The sequence below is a fragment of the Euprymna scolopes genome, chromosome 44, assembly GCF_053919585.1.
Source record: "Euprymna scolopes isolate OS-2025 chromosome 44, ASM5391958v1, whole genome shotgun sequence".
Classification (NCBI taxonomy): Eukaryota; Metazoa; Mollusca; class Cephalopoda; order Sepiida; family Sepiolidae; genus Euprymna; species Euprymna scolopes.
In genome coordinates, this window is record NC_136525.1 from 15230538 (window position 1) to 15247522 (window position 16985).

Consider the following 16985-nt stretch of genomic DNA (forward strand, 5'->3'; position numbering starts at 1 on the left):
TATCTTGAAAATGAAAAACTGTTTTTGAACATCTTTATTCGTAACAATAACTGGATTCCATCTGTAAAATTCTTCACATTTAGATGTGAAATATGAATCTAACTCCTCGACTCGCCCACCTTCATCCCACCCTCTTAGTATTTACTGGTGCTCAGGATATTGTGGTGGACACGTTTTGTAAAATCCAGCTGTGATTTTTGTAATTTTTTTTTTTTTTTTTTTTTTTTATACTTTAAAAACAAATTTTAAAAAATATTTTCCTTTCTTGGGATTATCTTGAATACATATATATATATATATATACTCAGGTGAAAACATGACATGAACCCCTACTTTTTGACCCCGCACCCCCTACCCCCATCTCACATCCACACAAATTTTAAAGATAAAAAAAAAAAAATCAAGGTGGTTGCAGGTACATCCACTCCAGTCCTTGCATCCGCACTACCCTGTTCTATCAGGTTAATCTGTCACCTTCGGATTAAAAACTGGATGGATCTCTTTAAAAAAAAAATAATTTTTTTAAGAAAAAAATTTTTCAAAAAATTAAATATTAATAAAAAGAAAATTTGAATGTTTTTTCTCTGACAAAAAAAAAAAAAAAATTTTTTTTTTGTTTTTGCTTTTAGTAATTTACTTACTTATTCATTAAATAAAACTTGAATTGTTTAAGTTCAAACCAAGTGTGTCGATTTTTTTTTAATTTTTTATATGAAAAAATTTATTTAATGAGAAAGTCCAAAAAGTTTCAGTTGATTTTTTTTTTTTTCTCAAGGACAGAGCCATCCATGAGATTCTCGGGAAGAAAAAGGACACACCTACGATTGAAACCTGACATTTCATTCCCTAATCCACAACTGAACCCAAGTGCCTCCTGCTTCTTGACAAGCATGGAAATTATCGTCCAGATCGACACGGGAGTAACTATCGACATGTTCCTTCAAAGTTTGCCAATAAAATAAAACCATACAATGGGTTTCTGATGATGAAACCATTCAGAATCTGCTGCTAAAATGTTGAGAACCCAAAACACGCAAAACATCATGGAGTTTGCCATATTCAAAGACAAAAACAACTGTCAACCCCTACTGGGCCTGCAAACAAGTGCACAAATGAGCCTAGATGATATAAAAACGAGCTGAAATGCTAAAATTGTTGCACTAGAAAAAAAAAAAACGACATGATTCCATTTCCGTTTGATGAAAACCAATTTTCTTTTTTGTTGCAGACGTTCTACTAGTTGGGCGTTTGTGTACAAATCCCAAGAGCGATAGCCTTCTATCATGTCTGAAAGTGACAATATTCAACGCGCAAGATCAGAGATGCACTGCTGTACAACTCATGCTCTCTACCGATCCAATTATGACAACAGGACCATTGCCAGAACCCTCAAAATGCAAATTTGTACAGTTCAATGCTTGAGTAACGTGCGCAGGATGATAAAAACAAAATTTCCGGCCATGGTTATGGTTTTTGGTGTGGTTTCAAGTGAGGGCCACATCATGCCACCTCACATCTTCAAAATCAGCTTGAAAGTCAACACCAAAGTGTACTTGGATGTGCTGAAGAGTGTGGTGATCCCCTGGTGTAATCAGGTGGCCGCTGGCAGACCTTGTGTGGTAGCAAGACTTTGCACTAACCCACAAGTTCAAAGAGACCTAGGCTTTGCTTCAAGAGCGCTATGACTTTGCACTCTTCTTTCATTGGCCTCTCCCTCTTTCCCCAACCCGAACCTGCTGGACTACTTTGTTTGGTCATATGTCGAGAACATCACCTCCTACAACACTGAAGCCATCCTGATCACTGCTATCTCCTGAGTATTCACCGAGCTCCCACTGCCGCTTGTGGAAAAGGCATACTCCCAGTTCAGAAACCGTAGCCGCAGCTGTAACAGCAACCGTTGGAGCAGCAGCCGAAACAACAGCAGGAGCAGCAACAATCAACAATCTCTACACCAATCGAGACGGGGACCAAGCGTAGAAAAAACTGCCCCTCTAAGAATGAATCCACCAGCGAGAGGGAGAGAAACCTAACCTCACTACTCCCCGGTTCATTCGAAAGAAAAAGAATGAAAGGCAAAGAAAAAGTGGTCCCTGCCTCCTGTGAGCATACACCACCCACAACAATAACACAGCCCACTTCCATTCTTAAACCAGAAACTGCAACAACACCAGACACCACACAAACACTTGTCATCAAACCAATGCACATTGAGCCACTACCCCAGAAAGAAAAGAATGAATCCGGGACCATTTAGCTTCTCCCGCTTGCAGATTTACTCCAACAGGAATCCTCCCCCTTCAAACGATGGAGGAACTGTGTTTTGTAGACCCCCCCCCTCCCGTCTGTGGCAATGGATTTACTATACCGGCAAAGGAAAAATTTTAAACCTTTGCTGGATTGCCAATGGACAGGGGGAAGAGACGTTAATGTCCACTCTAATTTTCTGGACGCCTCACTTCTAACAACTTTCATGAGGCTTCCAAGACTAACTTGTGGACAATTCTGGAAGCGGCTGAAGGGGCCGTTCCGGGAATTGAACTTATTAAGAAAAACGACCCTTCCCTGGGCGTACTGTCAAAACAATGGAAGGGAAGGGCCCTAGTGTTGGTTCATCCGTCACTCTATAGTGTGCTTAAACTGACTTTTCAGCGGCATAGTGAGAGAAGGTTAGGACATGAAAAACCTGACCACCTTGAGCATTGCATCCAATGTCGGTGTCCTTTCGCCAGCTGAGTGTGACATAACTTAAAGGTAGGTACTTTGAATTTGGTTAGTCTGAATGTGAGGGGCTTGAAATCATCAGGCCGGGCTGCTCGCCTTTGGCATGATCTCTTGTCCCTGGGAGTAGATGTGGTTGCGATTCAGGAGATGCATTTCGTTTCTTCTGTGAACTGCCGGGCTGGCCCAAGATTTTGATGTTTTCTCAGCATATATGGCAGCCCGAGGGGAAAGGAAGTCTCCTTGCTGGTGAAACGTACCTGTCCATGACGGTCAACGTTGTTTATAGGGATACAGAGGGCAGGCTGGTCATAGCCGATGTTGCCATAAAAGATTCTGTGCTTTGGGTGATCACAGTTCATGCGCCCAGCTCCGCTCGTGAGAAGGTCTCATTATTCGGCCAGCTTGATGCATTCGTAGCATGTCAGAAGCAAGTAGTGCTAATGGGGGACTGGAATGCCATCTTAGACCCCGAGATAGATAAGTTTGGAGGCAAAACTAGAGGGTCGGAGAGGGGTAAGTCCAGCGTGATTGATCTGATGGCTAGATGTGTTCTGGTCGACAGGTTTCGGGGCAAGCATCACGAGGCGGGAGATGTGGACCAATAGCATTTCCTCCTATATGAATACCTATTTGAACAAGATGTTAGTTAGAAGAGGCGACATGGATTTCTTATCTTGTTTCACATTCGTTTGGCTAAGCTAGAAGAACCATAAACTAGTTATGACCCGGCTGAGGCTAGGAAATAGGTCCAAGTTAGCGGGGTACTGGAAGTTAAACACCTCCCTTTTGGAGATAGAAGACTTCTGAGATAAGTTAATAGAGTAAATTCAAAAGGCACTGGTGAGGGCGGTTATCAGGAATAAGTAGTAGGTCGGTCTTAAAGCTAAAATTAGAAGATTCTCCGTCAAGTATGCCCAGCGCATCGTACTAGATAAGGCCAAGTTGAAGAAGCAGCTAGAGCAGAAACTAGACCGGGCTACAGGGGAGTGTGATAGAAACTAGCTAAGCAGGACCTTCTGCGTGAGACTAGTGAGCATTATGAAGGTCAAGTAGTTAGAGCTAGGCTTAGAAAGATATGTAATGAAGCAGTCAACTCTGACGTGGACGTGCGTCGCAAGGTTTCTAGGCGTGGCTTGGACAAGTACATTGGCAAAGTTTTTTTTTTTTGTTTTTTTACACGGTGGTCACCACTTATCAAGGCCCGGAAGCCACTCAGGGATAAGTGTTATTGCAAGTACAGTACGTTAGTGTGTAGATTTAATGGAGTGTTTACTTAAGGGGGTGGTTCATTAGGAATTTGTTAACGTTGGATTTGAAGACATCCAGGTTGTAGTCAGGTGGGAAGCAGGCAAACAGAACAGAGTTCCACAGGTGTGCAGTTCTAAGAAAGAAGCTTTGTTCATGAAATCTACGTTTTGATTTAGGCACATAAAGAGTGGGGAAATTTTTTCACAGTGGATTCAGCTAGACGGGTGTTTTTCGTGAAAGATTGGCGAGGGGGGACCAGAGATCAAACATCCGGATGGGCGCACCTTGGAATCGACTCGGGAAATCTGCGAAGGGGTTTTGAGAACATTTCGAGGATCATTTTATGCATCAGCCTGATTTTCTGGTCCATGAGTTTAGCGACTATTTGGCTGACTCTTCCCATTTGAGGTGGCTAAAGCGGCTAGTTGCAAGGGCCTAGTGATGGAGCGGGAGATTTTTATTGCACTGAAGGAGGTCAGCTCTGACAGATCGCTGGAACTCGATGGTCTGCCATATAAACTGTATGTATATATATATATATATATATATATATATATATATGTATAAACTGATGGATGTGTTAAACAATTGGTTTGCTCAAGGATTTATCCCAAGAGATTACAATATCTTTTCAACATATGGAAACCCACGGGGGAAGGGCGTCTCCTTGCTGGTGAAACACATCCTGTCTGCGATAGTAAACATTATCCATAGGCGCAGATACTTTGTTGATACCCTATTCTTTGCGTTACAGGTATCATTCGGTGGTCTTCCATTAATTAACCAATTCCTCGATCGACCTCCTCTCTCGGTTTCTACATGGCGTTACAAAGTGAGGACACATAGACCAAATTTTTTTCAGATACTGGTATCCCACAAGATGTCGCTGCTAAGTACATCCATTCTTTCCAGCAGAACCACATCACAACTGTGGTATTGTCCGAACTTGATAAGGATGCACTCACTGAATTAGGTGTGCACATCCTCGGTGACAAGCTGGCTATTCTTAAGCTAGCCCGATCGCTCTCATCGTCACCTGCTGACTTGTCATCATCTAGCATTCCCTCAATGAAGGATACATTAGCTAAGATCAAATCTCCATGTGTCGCCACTGAAATGACCAAGCCACAATTCCGCAAATTCCAAGTGGATGGGGGCATTTATAAAAAGATTACGGGACTTTCCAAGATGAACATTATCCCTCATCTATACAACTGCTGCAGTGATTCTGTCCAGAATAGCATCATAGACACAGTTTCTCGAGTTACTGAAGGATGAACCCCTGGACATGATTGAGTCACTTGTCACAAATGTATACTAGCTGTGTCGTTGAATGGCCGCTGATGTTAGAGGAAATAGGAATCCATCCGATGCATGAGAGGGTTTCTACAATAGGGACGACGCACGCAGGCTGATCATGGCTGATATTGCTTTCAAAAAGTGCGTTTCGGGTCATTGCAGTTCATGCACCTAGCATCACTTGAGAGAGGGTCTCCTTCTTCTGTGATCTCGACCCTTTTAATGCGAGTCTGAAACATGTAGTTTTAAGAAGGAATAGGAATGCCATCCTTGACCTTAGTATAGATAAGGTAGGAAGCGAAGTTAGAGGGTCGGAGAGGTGCAAAATAAACCTGGCTAACCTGATGGCTAGATGCAATCTGGTCGACAGGTTCCGCATCATGCACCTGGCGAGGGAAATGTGGACGTGGACCAATAGCGTACACTCCTACCCAAACACCTATCTGGATAGGATGTTAGTAAAAAAAGGTGACATAGAGCTCCTAGATCGTCCCACGTCGTTCCTCTGGCTAGGACAGTCGGACCATAAACTAGTTATGGCCTGTCTGAATCTGGGGAATAGGTGGGTACTGGAAGTTGAATACCTCCCTACTGGAGATAGAAGACTTCCAACCAAAACTAGCTAGGCTCATCCAAAAGGATTTAGTGGGGATGGTTACAGAGTTTAGATGGGTTAGCCTAAAAACTAAGAATAGGAACTTCTCCGTCACATACTCCCAATGCCTCGCAGCAGATAAGGCCAGGGTGAAGAAGCAGCTAGAATAAATGTACCTGTCCATGGAAAAATTAGCTAGGGCCACGGGTTTCAGGGATACTGTAGGTCAGGAACTAGCTAGGCAAGACCTTCGACATGAGGCTAGTGAGCATTACAAGGGCCAAGTAGTTAGGGCTAGGCCTAGGAAAGTAGCCAACGAAGCCGTGAACTCTGATGCAGACATACGTAGGGAAGTCTTCATGTGTGGCTCAGACAAGCATATAGCTAGCGTCAAGCACCTGGATGGACACACCCTGAGGTCGACTCAAGAGATTTTGAGAGCATTGCGAAGAGTGTTTTGCATAACATCCCGAGTCCATGAATTTGGTGACTATTTGACCGACTCTTCCCACCTCAAGGTGGCTAGAGCAGCTAATTGCGAGAGCAGGGTAATTGAGCAGGAGGTGTTGACTGAGCTGAAGCAGGTCGGCTGTAACAGATCGCCGGGACTCAATGGTCTGCCTAACAAATTGTATTTGAGGCTGTCGCCCATGTTGATAACGATTCTGATGGATGTGTTCAACCACTGGTTTGATGAGGGTTCTATACCAGGTCAAATCACCAAGGGAGTGATCACATTGTTGAGGAAAACGGATAAGCATGGCAGGGGAGAACTAGATGATTACAGGTCCATAACTCTGCTATACACAGAGAGAAAGATTTTGGCCAAGGTCCTATCGAATCGACTGCAGGTCATTATCAGCAAATTGATCGAACCAGAACAGAAATATGCCGTGAAGGAAAGATCGATTTAAAACAACTTACACCTGATTCATATGTTCTTAGAGGGAGGGATAGAAGATGACACGGAAGCTGTGCTGATCAATTTCAATCAGTTCAAAGCTTTCAATAGGGTCGATTATCACTTCCTGGCATCTGTTCTGAAGGCCGCTGAATTTCAATCAGGCTTCCATAAATGAATCTCCATACTGTACCATGTGCCGACAGCAGTGGTACAGGTAAATGGAAAGTGTTCAAAATCCTTGGCTATCTCTCGGTCTCTGCGTTAGGGCTGTCCACTGTCTCTCATGCTTTATGTCCTTGTGTTGGAGCCGTTACTTTGCAAGCTGAGACACGATCAGACAAGTCTGATCCTGCGCGGGATCGCTCTGCCTGGCGGATTGAGAGCCAGAGTTTCCACATTTGCCGATGACCTCACCATATTTATGCCAAGCTTCTGAGACATCGAGGCAGTGACAGAGGCACTCACATGGTACGAAAAGACCACAGGGGCCAAAATCAACCACAGCAAATCGATCGGTCTGCGGTTGGGAGCCTAAAGGGGTGCTGGCTCCCTTCTTGCTCCCTTCAGCTGGAGTGACAGCCCGGTTCGGATCCTTGGCATGTGGTTCGCACCGGACCTCCAGCTGGAAAAGAATTGGTTGGAAGTAAAGTCAAAGGTCCACTTGTGGGTTTGGAGGAAACTATCCTAGAAGGGCAGGGTGGAAGCATGTGCTACTTATGTCTTTCCACTTATCCTTTACCGACTGGCTGTCCTTCCCCTGCCTGAGAACTATCTATAATCCCTACAGGGCAAGTTATCCTCGCTTGTTTGGAACTGTTATAAATGGAAATAACCGAAAAGCAAAAAGTTATCTCCCCTGGATTGGCAGGGGAGATAACTTTTCAAGATTTCACATAATCTGGTGCTTTAGCGTGTTACTATTTTTCTGTTTAAATAAATAAATAATTTGGTGCCAAAACGATGTCTTCTTGTAATTCCCACATTTAACAACCTGTTATATTCCATGACGACATAACAGGGACATTGGGTTTGCAGACAGGTATGTGTTCAACGTCCGTGTGAGGGAAGTTTGGAAATGCCCCACTTGAAGTGTCATCGAAATGCCAGGATGCTGGTCTTCCTGAGCCAAACTTTGACAGAAGAGTCTGCATGGAATGCCACAGTTGAGGCTGTTTTTCCCAACCTCATCCTCGACCACAAGGTCGAGGATGAGGTTGGGAAACTGAAGAGCAACACAAAGTTCTTGAGAGAGTGTAGGGCTGTGGTAAGGAACCTCCCAAGGTCCAGTGACCTTTCATGGCTGACTAGAAAGGAACTACATAAAGAACTAGTAAGAGGGGCCACCGACAATCCGCTTGTTGAACATCTGGGGTTGTCGAAGTAGGAGATCTGCTCATGGTGGAGCTGGGCGCCAGGTTCGAATCATCTCAACAACTTAAGTTTTCCTTGACCTGGCGATTGGCCAGGAATGTGTTGCCCCAAAATGCCATATTGAAAAGTGCCAGACTAGTGAGATCGTCAGGGTGTCCCCGTTTCAGGACCCCAGCCGAGGAAATGCCAAAACACGCGTTCTTCAATTGCAGCAGACTCGGACAGTACTGGGTGTATGTCAACAAGGTGACGGTTCGCATCAATCCCGAACAACCTTGCCCGCTGAATGTGTCTTACGTCATCCACAATGTAGAGCCATCGTGGGACAGGGAGAGACGAATGGTGTTTCTTGCGATCTTCCCGTGGCCAGAATGGTGATATGGAGTTCAAGAGTGCAACAGAAGGGCCGCGGGGTTGAATCTTTTGCTAATCAGGATTTGGTCTCCTTCTTCAAGCACCAGTTGAAGGTAAAGATCAGATGTGATAGGAAAAGATTATACTCCGAGACCTTTGACCGAGGATGGATAAAGATAGTGAGTCTGTATGTGCAAAGAGATACCAAGTTGGAGTTTGTGTTCCCTGCATAAGCATGATGCACACAGTACCAAATCCTGCAGGACTCTCGACCCCTAAAACAAGTGTTTAGACTAGCTAGCTGAATGAATGTCTCCCCTACATCCCTGATAGGAAACCTCCAAGATGCCCACACCCCGATCCTTTCTTTTTTCGTCCCTGGCTACCTCAATAAGCAATCTTGGAGAAACTTTACATACTCCCCACCCAACCCCTAGAATTTCAGCCCCCATATAGAGAGCGACTTGCTTGTTTTCGGCGAACACCAAGCCGAAAAACACTGGACGTTCTACCACCTAGAGAGGGTTGTGAGGATCTTACTAACATTTTGATTATATTTTTTGGACTTTTGCACCCATCCCAAGACAATGAAATGAAATTTAAAAAAACGACTTTTTATAAAATTTTATGTTTACAAATTTATTTTATTGTTTATAAAAAAACTAAAAAAGAAAACCCAAAAGCACACACACACACACACAATATGATTTGTGAATCTTAGGTAGGACGACCCCTCGTGTGCTTTTTTTTTTTAACAAAGGGGTACTCCACTTATCAAGGCCCGGAGGCCACTCGAGGATAAGGGTTAATGAGTGTACAGTGATCAAGGAGAACATGTCAGTCATTGTTAGTAGTGGAAATTTGGTAAATTGGATTACTTAAGGGGACGGCTCATCAAGAATTTGTTCACATTGGACTTGAAGACATCCATATTGTAGTCAGTTAGAAAGCAGGAAAAACGGAAGAGAGTTCCACAGGCATGCAGCTCTAAGAAAGAAGCTTTGTTCATGGAATCTACGTTTAGGTTTAGACACAGATAAAGAGTGGGGGAAATTATTGATCGTGGTTTCAGCTAGAGGAGTGTTTTTCATGGAAGTCACGCCGGGGGGAACCATAGATTAGAGCTCAGACGAGCACTTGCCGTGAAAATAACAATAAAGCAGAGAAAGGCTCATGAAGTCTCTTCTGTGGGGAAGAGAAAAGGGCATCCCCCCACTAGACTGCAAAGTCTATTTTGAACTTTGTCAAGACAGAATTCCGTTCTGCTAGATCTACAGCAGATGTGCTAATGGTTATATCTCATAGGATTAGTAAATCTCTCGACAAAGGCTTCCTTTCTAAGGCAATTGCTCTTGACATATCAAAGGCCTTTGATAGGGTATGGCATAAAAGCCTACTTCACAAGATTTCCAGCTACAATATAGCTGGAAATGTCTTCTCAATTATTAAATCATTTCTCTCTGATAGGTTCATAAGAGTAGTGGTTGATGGGCAGAAATCAGAAGTGCACAGTATTAATGCTGGAGTCGCTTAGGGATCCATCCTGGGCCCAACTCTCGTCCTGATCTGCATCAATGATCCCCCAAAACACATATTTAGATGATTCGTTGACATTTATGCTGACGACACTACCATCTATGGCAACACATCAAAGGCCGTAAATGACTAAATTCTCTCTGATTCTCTGTTCTCTGCTCTTGATCACGTTGTACAATGGGGGAAGAAGTGGCTGGTTATTTTTCATGCATTTAAAACCAAGCTTCTATCTTTACATCATCAACGTTCTGATCCCCGTCTGCCATCAACTGAAATGGATGGTGCTCATCTTGGGGAGGCTTCATGCTTTGACAAGCTTCTGGGCTTGACCTTTACTCCTGATCTGATATGGAACACGTACATCAAATCTGTTGTCAAGGTTGCTGGAAAAATGATGGGATCCTTCTATCGCTCCAGTAAACATCTCACTGCTGAGGCAATTCTCTATCTATATAAAAGCCAAGTACGTCCAAGAATGGAGTACTGCTACTACATCCGGGCAAGAGCTGCTCGAAGCATCCTATACTGCTTTGACAGAGTACAAAATAGACTTCGTAGCCTAGTAGAGGATGTCCTTTACTCTTCTCTGCAACCTCTTTCCCACAGAAGAGACGTTGCGAGCCTGCCTTTGTTTTATCGTTATTTCCATGGCAAGTCCTTGTCTGAGCTCCAATCTCTGGCCCCCCCTCTTGCCAATCTTTCATGAAAAACACCCGTCTAGCTCAAACGACTGTCAATAATTTTTCCCACTCTTTATCTGTGCCTAAACCAAAACGACGATTCCATGAACAAAGCTTCTTTCTTAGAACTGCACGCCTGTGGAACTCTCTTCCATTTGCCTGCTTCCCAGCTGACAACAATTTGGTTGTCTTCAAGTCCAACGTAAACAAATTCTTGATGAGCCGCCACCTTAAGTAATCCAATTCACCAAATTTCCATTACTAACGATTACTAAAATGTTATCCTGTTGACTACTGTACACTCTGTAACTCTTATCCTCGAGTGGCCTCCGGGCCTTGATAAGTGATGACTCCTATGTAAAAAAAAAAAAATGGATAAACTGCTTCTAACAGCTCCTGATCAGATTGTGGCAACAGTACTCCATCGTTGGACGCACTTGGCTTTTGGATATTGTGGTGAACGAGAGCTTTAGCTCGGATCAAGCATAGACTAGCAATGAGGATGACCATAGACACTCTCTCCCCAATTTTTGAGTGGCCTTGTGCCTAATTTTTTTGTTTATTACTGTTTTGGTTGTAAACTTTCAGATTGAATAAAAAATATATAACTCAAAGTGTAGTATCTGTTCTTATTGCTGCACTTCACTTTTTTGGTCTCGGTTAATGGAGGAGAAATCCTTCATGACTGATACATTTTTTTTATTTTTGTTACTAACCAGAGTATCCCGTTTTGGGGGAGCTGGTTTCCCCCACATTAAAAACCGACCTCGTGTCTCTGCCCTCGTGGGGGAAGCAAGTTAAAAAGAAATAAAAGTCCACAATTTACGAGATAAGCCTTTTGATACTAACGGTTTTGCATTAATAGCTTTAAATCGTTTTAAAAGGATTTCCTTTAAAAATAAAACTACTTGATCTATTTAAGCGATTTTTGGAATATGACATGTTTTCGTTTCGTGACAGATCGATCGATCTGTCACGAAACGAAAACATGTCATATTCCAAAAACATCATAAAGATTTTTCTGCAGTTTTTTTTTGGGCGGCGGGGGGGGGGGGGATTCTAACTATGAACCGAAAAAAAAAGATTGAAAGAAAGAAAAGCAAGAAGAAAGATAAGATAAAAGAAAGAGCAAAAGGAAGAAAGAATAAATGAAAAAAAAGGAAGAAAGGAAAGAGAAAGAAAAGGTAAAAAGAAGAAAGAAAGAAAGAAAGAAAGAATAGAAAAAAAGGAAAAAAGAAAAAGGATGAAAAAAGAAAGAATAGAAAAAAAAAGGAAAAGAAAGAAGGATTATACGTGAAATAAACCAACCAATCAAAATTAGTTTCACAACTTATTCGCTGGAACCGAGACTTGTTTAAAGATGGCCGACGCCGATGTTGAAACTCCCAAATCTAGCAACGCAAAAGTACAACAGGTAAGCTTCATGCGAATACTAATATCAAAATATCGATTCAGATCCGATAAAAATATATCGATAAATCGATCACCATTTTTGGGGGAAGATTGTGTCTCTATTTTTACATGATATGATCGTTTTATTATCTCCTTTAACTTTTTCAGTTTCTTTTCGTTTGTTGTTAACAACGGAAGTTGGTTCAATTGTACTATAAGCACCGTTGGAATATCTCGCCAATTTCGTTTTAATTTTCTCTCCGAAAAATTATATTAGATTAATTGGTACTTGTGCATAATTTGAACTCAACGTCCGGTTGGCTTTGCTCGGAACACGACGTTAATCGCCGAGCTTTGCCGATTATAAAAGCACTAAAAAAATTAAGGAAACATATAAACATAAGAATTTTTGGGTTTGTATTACTGTACACATAGATTCGAAAAAGTTGTCAAAAAACAAATATATAACAAATAAATGTTATCAAAGGCAAAATAAGTTACTTTTCTATCAAACTGGATATATTTTTCGTGTTTTTATTCAATGTAACATGTTTATTCCGCTCGAAAACCATACAGTGTTTACCGATGTATTGGAACATTCAAGATGGCGTCTGATACTCTCTTTAACACGGTAAGTGTGGGAAAAGATGTTATAAATAAAAAACCGGATAAAATACTGTTAAAAACTCGCTCAATATATGTTACCGTGACATAGGTTGACATATATTCGGCGGGTTTTTAATAGTATTTTATATAGTTTTTTATTTATAACACCTTTTTCCAAACTTACGGTGTTAAAGAGGGTGTGAGACGCCATCTTGAAATTTCGAATACATCGGTAACCATTGTATGTTTTTCGAGCTGAATAAATGTTACATTGAATAAAAACACAAAAAATATATCCAGTTAGGTAGAAAAGTAACTTATCTTGCCTTTGATAACATTTACTTGTTAGATATTTGTTTTTTGACAACTTTTTCGAATCTATGTGTACAGTAATACAAATCCCCGCGTTTATTATTAAAAAAAAAAAAATCAAAATTATACACCGGGTATGAAGTTGGCTTTTTTTTTTTCTTTAATATGTGGAAACTTTCTCCACTGAAAGTTAGAGGTTAACAAGGATTTTGCAACAATGGTTTGTTGCGACCTGTGACTAGGTAAAAATTGCAGAACCTTGTCGGTCTGTTATTAAGGGTAACGATTCAATTTCCTTCAACTCCAATCCCAAACTGAAATCACAACCAAAATTCAGTTCACTCCATCATTCTTATAATCCAGTTAGCCAATTAAATAAGTTAAACGTAACAACTACCAATATAAAGAGTCATCACCCACACAAAAGATTTCTGCTGCCACTCTTCCTGAGAGTCGCAGATAAGTGCTTCAAGTTTTCTCAATAAATGAAACTGACTTTGATAAAAATTGTTTGGCCTACTGCTGAATTATTTTTTATAAAGAATAAAATTCATTTTTACAATGATCTTTATACATTTATCCTGCGAATAAACAAAAATATATATATAAATGAATATCAAAGTCACTTTCGTTTAAAAAAAAAAAAAAAAAAAAAAAAAAAAAGCCAACTTCATACCCGGTGTATAATTTTGATTTTTTTTTTTAAATAATAAGCGCGGTTTTTCATATATATTTTTATGCTTATTTGCTAGGTAAATGTCTAAACATTCTTGTAAAAATAAACTTTATTCAATTTTATTCTTTAGAAAAAATAATTCATGAGTACGCCACACAGAAATTTATCAAAAAAGTAAGGTTTCTCTTATTTTTACAATCGGAAACATTGACTTCAACTCCGTTGTTGGATTTTAAAAAGAATAAACACGCTTTTTTTTATATATAATTTTATGTTTATTCACGAGATAAAAATGTAAAAATATTTTTTTTTTCTGTAGAAACTTGTTTTTATGACAGAATGAAATTTGGCGTGTGGTGTACTTTTTGGTGAGCTGGCGTCCCAAAAAAGAATTACCCTACACATAGATTCGAAAAAGTTGTCCAAAAACAAATATATAATAAATAAATGTTATCAAAGGCAAGATAAGGTACTTTTCTACCTAACGGGATAATTTTTTAGTAGTTTCATTTAATGTAACATGTTTATTCAGCTGGAAAAACATGCAGTGTTTACCGATGTATTGGAAAATTACAAATGGCGCCAGACTCTTTGTTGAACACGGTAAGTTTGAGAAAAGGAGTTAAAAATATACAAAATACTGTTAGAAACCCACCGAATATATGTCAGTAACATATATTGAGTGAGTTTCTAACAGTATTTTGTATCCTTTTCCAAAACTTACCGTGTTCAACAAAGTGAATCGGGCGCCATTTTGAATTTTCCAATACATTGGTAAACACTGTGTGTTTTTTGAGCTAAATAAACATGTTACATTAAATAAAAACACTAAAAACATATCCAGTTAGGTAGAAAAATAACTTATCTTGCATTTGATAACATTTATTTGTTATATATTGACAACTTTTTCTGAATCTGTGTGTAGTAATACAAACCCGAAATTTTTTTTTTTTTTTTTTTTTTTTTGTACTAGTGCAGAGAGTGATCCGTGCTGAAATAATAATTATTTAAAAAGCCATTCTTAATATGGGAAGGGTGTTTTGTACCTATTCTATACTTCAACCTTACAATTGAATAAAAAACATATAATAAAACTTTAATTAAACTTGGAAATACGATTTAAAAAATAGCGCGAATCACTTTCTGCACTACCACTTTTTTATTTTAAAGAAAAAGATTAATAAATTATTACTTTTTAAAAATTTTTTTATTTTTTTCGGTAATGGTGGTTCTTAACATGGGGAGGGGGTGTCTATTCAGAAAGCCGTTCTTAACGTGGGGAGGTTGGGAAGGGATGTCTCTTCAGAAAGCTTTTCCTGATGTGAGGAGGTTGGGAAAGGGTGTCTATTCAGAAAGCCGTTCTTAACGTGGGGAGGTTGGGAAGGGGTGTCTATTTAGAATGCCGTTCTTAACATGGGAGGTTGGGAAGGAGTGTCTATTCAGAAAGCCGTTCTTAACGTGGGGAGGTTGGGGGTACATTGCGTGCGCGTACATCTTCACCTACATCCATTCCTTTCAGACCTTCTTTTGGCAATGATGCACTTCTTGCCACAGGAAACGCAGACCTTTTTTTTTTCAGAAAAGGGCTGTTAAATGAATTTGATTTTTATTTTCTTCCAATTTTTGTTTTGAAAAGTTTGTCTGCTACTTTGCAGTGCTTTGATTGGCTGATCGAGGTCTTACGTCACAGCATGACGTGATGTTCTGAATAAAGCCGATCGGACGCTGAATTACGTCTGGTTCAAATTATGCACTTAGCCGATAAAAATCGAAGCAGACGACTTTTAATAATAATAATAAAAAAACAAAACTTTTTAATTATGCACAGATTTAATTAGTCCAACCCTAAACCCTAAAAATATGTCAAAAGTTTTCTTAAAAGTTCTTGCAACTTTAAAAAAATAAATAAACAAAAAGAAATTCAAGATTTCTTAACAATAAACATTAAAAACTTACAAAAATATAAAAAAATTGGTACTTGTACAGTTTAATCAAGACATTAAAAAATGAAAATATAAAAAAAAAAAAAAGTTTAAATTGTACGTATCCGTTATGGAATGAAGTTCGCCGAAAAAAAAATTTCACTTAATTTCATCAAGTAGTTTTTGTTTTAACGCGAAAAAACAATTTGTTATGATACCGAGCAAAAGGTTCGATTTTTAAGAAGAAAAGCTAGTATTAAAGATGGGGAGGGAGTGTCGGCGCTTTATCTGGAGTTATCTCCCCGTGGCGTTTCTAAACTTCAAACAAAAATTAAGAAGAAATTCCAGATGACTGCCTTCAACGCGCTCTCATAAAAACGTGTTTTTCCGCTGTAAAAAAAACCCCCCCAAAAAAAACCCAAAACTACTCGATCAAATTAAGTGAAATTTTTTTTTCGGAGATCTTCATTTTATAACGGATACGTACAATATAACCTTTTTTTTTTTTTTTCTTCAATATTTTCATTTTTTAATGTCTTGATTAAACTGTACAAGTACCAAAATTTTTCATTAAAATTCTGTTGAAAAAAAAAAAAATTCTATTTATTTAAAAAAAAAAAAAAAATATTCATCCATGAAACTTACAGTAAGTTTCTATATACTATTCTATACAGTAATTTTTTAAAAATTTTATTGTATTGTATTCCCATTTTTTTCTCTCGTAACTAGTATTTGATAAATGTTAATTTTTTGTTTCCTAGCGCTTTGAAATTTGATCAGCAATCAGCATATTCCGGCAATTTGCGTCAGCTGCCGAGCGAGCCGGAACCAACATCCGGTGCTCAAAGTGAAAAAGTACCAAAATTTTTTACTTGCAAATAAAATTCTAATTTATCTTGTGAAAGCTTCAAAATCTTACTTTTAATGCAACATTGTAATTTAATTATGTGCTTCTGCAGAATAATGGACCGTGCTGAAATAATGTTATTATTTAGAGACCCATTCTTAACACGGGGAGGGTATTGAGTTTTGTAACTAGTCTGGGTGCTTATTTAGAATAAAACTTATTTTCAAAACAAAAATACATGGCATTCCGGCATATTTCTTGAGACATTTCAGAATTGCATTACCTCCCCTGTTTTCTAGACAGTGATTGATTTGGTGTCCCCAACGAAATGTATTTCAACAGATATTTTAACTGAAGAAATTTAACACTTAGACAAATGGTTAGTATTATTCAGCTTCTTCTTCTTATTATTAGTAGTAGTTTAAAGCCAAATCATGACGCAATTATATGTGGATAAACAATATTTATTGTTTAAAATTAATATATTTCGAAGTAATACTTCATTTTCAGCATTTTGTA

The 16985-nt window shown here is 39.4% G+C and overlaps 1 protein-coding gene across 1 annotated transcript in view; it reads left to right on the forward strand.

The window, feature by feature from the left end:
- The first annotated feature begins 11950 nt into the window (after positions 1 to 11950).
- LOC145268706 (BBSome complex member BBS4-like) overlaps positions 11951 to 16985 on the forward strand; it is a 46434-nt gene continuing 41399 nt past the window's right edge. Inside the window, exon 1 of the mRNA XM_080124243.1 lies at positions 11951 to 12125. Within this exon, the coding sequence (XP_079980369.1) occupies positions 12072 to 12125 (54 nt within the window). The 5' untranslated portion in view covers positions 11951 to 12071. The remainder of the gene's footprint in view (positions 12126 to 16985) is intronic.